This window comes from Saccostrea cucullata, unplaced genomic scaffold (assembly GCF_032062105.1).
Source record: "Saccostrea cucullata isolate Sc308-1 unplaced genomic scaffold, CSIRO_AGI_Scuc_v1 ctg246, whole genome shotgun sequence".
Lineage (NCBI taxonomy): Eukaryota > Metazoa > Mollusca > Bivalvia > Ostreida > Ostreidae > Saccostrea > Saccostrea cuccullata.
Window position 1 is genome coordinate 449,484 of NW_026934303.1, and position 6,921 is coordinate 456,404.

Genomic DNA, 6,921 nt, shown 5'->3' on the forward strand with positions numbered 1-6,921 from the left:
TCGGTCTTTCTAAGCGTCCGTCTCTCTGTTGTTCTGTCTGTGTGTAACGCTTTCGTTTCCACGGATATCTCAAGAAGACTGAAATAAATTCTACTAGCTCCTATTGTGCTAAAATTCAATATTGAATATATATCCTCGTGCTCGTTTATTTTAAAACAGAAGGCTGAAGCTAACATTACATAACAAATTCTTTTTACAGGACAGAAACTCAATTAAAAGAAGAACGAGAAAGTTCTTGTGTAAATAGACAAAGTTTAATTAGATCTGCGATTTGCAAACAATATCTTGAAATGCACTGAAAAAAGGGTCCAGGTTCAATATCTTTATTATCTGCAGTATGTACTAGCACCTGCCCTCTGTTAAACTGATTCCTAATGCATGCAGAGAACGAAAATTTCGCAAGTAAGTAGATTTCATTGTTCACAATGTATAATATTGTATTGGGGAGGTGGCTCTGGGAAGAGGGTGGACAATAAGATCGTTATTTCCATGCTTTATGTGTATTTATAAATGAAAATAAGTTTTCAAGATATTGTTGGGAACGCACAGCTATAGTCCGCTTAATTCTCTTCAATTTTTTTTTTTTTTTTTGTCAAGAGGCTGTACATTTCCTGAAAGGCGAGTGCCTATGTTGAGATAGTCTTGAATTCTTCATATGTATTTCTGCTTATTACGCAGAGTCAATCAACCATAATTGGGATGACCCGATAAGAGCAAGAATCCTACAGAACCTGCCCGACCTCAGGTGTCAACAATATCAGAGCTCTCATAGTCCCAATCTCGTCTTCTACATAAGGGGGGCTTTGTAATGTACACCCTGACTCTGGTCCTCCGCGTATAGTTCATGCTTAGACATATTGTATGCTGGTTATTTAATGAGCTCCTGTACAAGTCCTATCGATGTATCAATACTTGGGGGTATGTTTCTTTTGTGTTGTAATTCAAAGACGCTCATAATACACACAGTTACTTAAGACAGATTTTTATATATAAACAGTCAGACAAACATTTTTTTTTTCACATAAACGTTAGTCCACATAAAGGCCTCAAATAGTCCCCCTGTGAAATGTAACCAGAACGGACGGAAAAGTGATCAAATTTTACGGGACAATCCAATTTTGCGCAAAATGAATGTTATTTCCAAATCACAGGTTTGTCGCGTTTCTTTGTTTTTGATAAATTTGTACAGACCCTGAGTACATTGATTTTATTTTAATTCTCTATCGAACTTTTGCAGCATTTTCTCCCTTATTTTTAAATCATGCCGTGTTTTCAGTAATTAACTACTTCATTAAGGCTGTGATATTAAAAACCCGTGCAACTGGAACACTGACCACTTTAACAGATCACGGTGCTAATCTGATTTTGATATCGACTGATCGATAAATCTTAATCAATACAGGTCGTGCTAAATGTCTTGATAAGAAATTTGATTGACTTTTTGGACCCAAATAGTACTTCAAATTTTTCGTCATGACGGGTTAACCCAATTTTTTGTTTTATTGTTATTCTTTTTCAAATTTATTATTATAGCAATGTAAACTCTCCTTTTACCCGACAAAGCAGAAATATAAATTCCCCTTCAATTAAATAACATATGCAGACAATAGCAACGTCAAGTATTGAATTATGGTTTAAGGAAATTGCCCGTGTGTCCACTTAGCAGATAAGATGATTTATCTTTAAATGTTGTTTGTGGAATTATGATAGATTTTTGTTAACGCCGTTCGTGAATAACATTAGAAAACAGCAAATCGATTTTCCCGTTAAGATATGATTTAGTTTAGCAAGAGTCATTTAATCGAAACGCCCATTTCAGTTACTTTTAACTTAAAAGAGTGAATACACGATGCTGGTCAACTTTAAAACATCTTTATTTAAAATTAACCTTCCCTGGTATTTTCTATCTGTGGAGGCAAGTGATTTAGCAATCATTTATGTGTAATTTTATTTGTTGTGTTACAGAAAGAAGTTCTTTAAAAATTGAAACTTCGACTGGGACAAAAAACTTCATTCAGGAAACTAACAGAAAAGGTATAATAAAAGACTTAATTATCATAGGCAAACAACGTTCGCAACATTATGTGACAGGAATTAAATCTTTGATACCCCAACCAGCTATTCACAACGCCGGATTGTGTCACCCGTATATTAATATTTTGGGATCCCACACATAGAATAGCAATAACTTACAGGTTCAGCTAATAAGTATTCGCGTCATGGCAGAGGTGTCACACATCAGGAACGCGGCGAACAGAACGCGACCCCTTGGAGAAGTCAAAGATGACATTGCGTACATGGTAGAGCAGGACTCGAGGTATACCGCCCGTGACGATTACAACGACGAAACCAGCGATGTTCAGAAGATGAAAGATGTTAAGGATAGTATACGCCATGCCGCACTCATCAACATCGTTGCGGCTGTTAACGATTCGTGTGAGGACGATTCGACGACACGGTCTCGTTTCTTGGAACAATCTCAGAGAAGCGCAGAAACCAATATGACGCTTATATCAAACCTCGTATTTCACAAGGATAGATCTATCTCCATCCCCAAACCCCAGGTTTTCTTTGAACCCCCAAAAACACTTTCAACGAAAAAGCCGGTGTTCTACAAAAACTCTAAGGATGAAGTTCTGGAAGACATCGAGCAAAGAAAACGATGTGTTTCTTTGACCAGAACCCGCCTACCCGTGGAGGACGAACCTGAAAAATCATTAACGGACAGACCGAAAAGTGAAAGCATACAGTTTTCAGTGTCAATACAACAACTTAAAGATGACACTAAATCGAACCCACCCACCCCACCGTGGATGCAAAAACCGATGAAAGTTAAGAATGCACGCTCGATGAGCCCAAGACGGCGATTCGTCTCCTTAAATAAGAAAATAGAAACAAAATCTGGAACACCAATTTCTAAATGTGAAGCAGTGGACATTATGGATGCGACAGAATGCTTGCAAAACCGTTTCAAACCTCCGCCTTCTTCCCACATCGAAAGTTACGGGGAACAAATGGGCAATGTTAGTCCTGAAAATGATCCCAGTATATTTCGAGCTCGATCTCTACCATCGCTTTTTCCAGTGAAGAAAAAGAAGGAAGTGAAAGCTTCTGATAAAAATGGCAACAGTGGTGACAAAGACAAAGCAAAACTCATTGCTCCATTCAAAAGACCTTCTGCAACAGCATATGGATGTCTCCCTAATATGGTTTTGGGCAAAACGATTCAAACAAAATCTGAAAATAATGACCAGTTGAACTTATTACAAGATCAGAAGTTATATAATCGTGTTGAAAAAGTGTCGTCTGCTATAAAAGAAACCATTTCAAAATTTGAAACTCAAGAAGATCCTCCAAAAGCTGAGGAGGTTGTCATCTCACTGGAGGGGCACTCCATACCTAACCCGCGAAACCCCGCGGTACCTGGTTCTTCCCGACCTCCAGAGAAACGTCTGCTCAACAGACCCCAAACTGGGCCGGATTATATGAAAATGAATTCAGTGCAAGAAAGGAGAATTTTACGTGATCTTGACCACCACTTCAACGAACTTCACCGAACGTTGTCTCATCGAAGTAATCCAAGTGATAATGCTAGTCATACTGTTCAGGGCACGGCTTATGATATAGCCAATTACGGATTAATAGGTAAGAAATTTAAATCGAAAAATACAGACAAACTTTCAAGTGAAAGGAATAGGTATCTTCAAATGAAAATGGGGGTCAAACCCAAGTCAACAAAAAGGGTGACATTTGCTCCAATGGAAGAAAATTTAAATAATAGTGAAGTAAAAAATACTACAAATTCTATTTGTGATGAGAGACAAAATTCGTCTCGCACAAAAAGAGCAATTAATCAAGTAAACGCAAGGACCGGATCGTCATCTATGAAAGCTGTGTCATCCGGTGAGTTATCCCGCCTTAAAAAGCGTATCATTCCGGACCATTTCATTTCCGATACGAAGCCAAATTACGATCTCATGGACAATATTAGAATATCTGGAATGTCTTCTAGAGAAAACAGTAGTGTCCCTCCCCGACCCCCCTCACGGATGTCCGAGGTCAGATCAATGGGGTCGGAGGGTGTCACTTCTTCGTATTTCGATGAAGTAGCGTTCGATTGGAATGACCGTGAAACCGATGCTGCTGATCGTGTAAGTTCAAATGTACCTAAAAGTTATGGTGCGTCATCGTTTTACCCTGACAATACTAAGAATAAACTCAGTTTCAACCAATATCAGTACAGTGATTCTGAAGAAAGTTCTGAAGAGGAAGATAATGAAACCTATCGCATAGTAAAAGCCGTGGACTTAGGTACACTATCGGGATATCAACACCGGAAATTCAGGAAACCGCCTACAAAACTAGAAACATCGACAACCCATTTCGTTAAGATTAAAGTAAAATGATCATGATGTTTCTCTCAATACAGAAAATACCAAACTGTAAAACACGAAGGTTAATCAATACAGGGACGATACACAACTCAAATATTTTGGAACAGGACAAGACTTATTTATGACCTGAGTATTTATCTATTCTCTTCTCATTACCACAAATAAACAGGTCCGGCACAATGTCTTGATTAAGCTATATAGCTTGATTTAGCTATAAAGCTTTATCAAGCTATTCAGAATAGCTTGATTAAGCTATTTTCTCAGACTTTTTTCTCAAATGTGTTATTTTTCCAACATGTGCAAAAAGTCGCACCTAAGTGCAGTGGAAATATTAAACTTTGTTTTCTTCTGAATACAATGCATGTAAAAATTACTCACCAAAATGCATCTCCTTAAGAGACTTTGTACTCAAAGATTTAAAAGTTTTGGGGCTATTGATGAGTGACAACACAGTTATTTCTTGAATGAAAGTATAAAAGAGGCCAGTTATGGCCAACAGGATAATTGATTAGTAACAGTTCAGCACAATGAGAAGATCACCGAACACACAGTTACTCAAACAATGGAAATGTTTATTTTGCTTAAAGTATTCAACAGCAGCAATGTAAGAATTTTATATGATTTAGGTTGTATTTTTGGTAGTCCATAATACATATATGAATAATCAAATACTTGCGACTTTTTGTTTATTTCTTTCAAAAAACGGATTTGTGAAAAACTGCATATAAATAGCTTTATCAAGCTATTCTGAATCTTAATAAAGCTATATAGCTTTTTAAAGCTATATAGCTTAATCAAGAGATTGTGCTGGACCTGATAAATGCTTTTCTGATCAATAAAGAATTAAATAGGATAATAAAAGCACATTATCAGCACATGCGATTACACGGCAACCTGTGCATTCAGACAGTCGGAAAAATACAACAGAGCTGAAATTTCCTAAAACAAATGTTAACAGTTTTATCTGGTGGATTAAGTGTCACTCATGCTTCTTTGGGAAATGTGATAAATTTAATTTGGATGAGCCGATTGCAAAGACGGCGTTTCTCGGCTCGGGTATATGGAGAAAATATTCCGGGTTGCTAGTTTTGTTCTGTTTAATTAAGGCCTGGAATCGGTGTATCTACATTGTCAGCGATAACAATCTATGTGTTATGCAAGAAATGGTTCTATAGACAAGCAGGGCAACATAATGCCTATTGTAGTATATTACAAAACATGTGCCAAATATTAATTATTATTTTAACAATAAACCAAAATCATCACTGCGGCTGGAGTAATTTATTTCTTTGGTTCAGACCCACACTAGGTATAGTGGGGTTGAAGCACACGAATTTTTGAGTTGTGTAAAATTTGGCAACATTTCATTACAAATGAGAGAGAGAGAGAGAAAGAGAGAAAGAGAGAGAGATGCCCTCCTCTATAGAGACAAACTTCATACATGAAGTTATGAAAATTTATAGATATTTTTTGTTTTGTTTTTTAATTCTTTAAGAAAAATGGGATAAATGACCTCTTTCAAGACTTAATTATTAAATTCAAAATTTACTAATTTCCTAAAGGCTATTTATTTTCTTGGTGAAAGGAAATTGCACTTTAATTGCACCCAAGGAATCAAACCTGGTCATATATTTTTTTTGCTTCAGTCTTTCTCTCTCTGAATCAATGTTCTGACTTTACCTATTACATCTACTGATTACCACCCCCACACCCCCCCCCCCCTCGAATCTTTTATAACTTGTGAACTTTTGAAACGGTGCAATGGGGAAGGGAAGGGGTATACGGTAAGTTTCTTCTCAAGTGATGAATACTTCAATGTCAAGGCAAAAATATCCTACTTAAAGTCTAAAATATTACACTTAAAACCACCAGTTTTATGAAAATTATTCATGACATACTTAAAATAACCCAGATTGTAATTAGGTATAAAGAATTTTTTTTATTAAAAACTATAATATATGTAATAAAAATTTTGTATCAGATCATAAAACAAAAAAGCAATAATTAAATTCTTAGTACAAAAAAAGCAACAACACATTCTTCTCCAATAACTGAAAATATCATTTCACAAACTCCTCAGTTTTTATATATATATTTTTTTCAAGTACACTTGACTTTTAGGCTGTCTTAGAACTTAAAGTTCTTACATTCATTGAAAACATTCAAAACAAAGTGTCAAGTTAACAACAATAAAAATGTGTGTGTTTGCAGTCTACTTGAGAGAAAAAAAAACTTTCCAAACTGAAAAGATGATAATTTGAGTAAAAGTGCCTCAAGTTTACAAATATAACAAACAAAAACTTAACCTCTCTATTGTTATATTAATTATTATTGATAGCCTTTGTGGTTCCTTAACCACTAATTGAATTGTACACTTGGAACTGAAAAATGGAAGTTTCCCAAACTTTCTAAATAAATACTGCCAGGTATCTTATTTGTCCTTGCATAAAAGACTATTGTAATGGTCCTGCATGTTTTTATTGACACTGTAAATTGACACATTCTGAACGTTTGTTGACAGAAGGCA

At 35.9% G+C, this 6,921-nt stretch overlaps 1 protein-coding gene across 1 annotated transcript; it reads left to right on the plus strand.

Annotated features, from left to right (window-relative positions):
• The first annotated feature begins 1,046 nt into the window (after positions 1-1,046).
• Positions 1,047-4,554, plus strand: LOC134240441 (uncharacterized). The gene is made up of 2 exons (XM_062722530.1): positions 1,047-1,151; positions 1,966-4,554. Exon 2 carries the CDS (start codon positions 2,220-2,222, stop codon positions 4,404-4,406), a length of 2,187 nt encoding a protein of 728 aa, XP_062578514.1. The 5' UTR covers positions 1,047-1,151; positions 1,966-2,219; the 3' UTR covers positions 4,407-4,554.
• Positions 4,555-6,921: the final 2,367 nt, after the last annotated feature.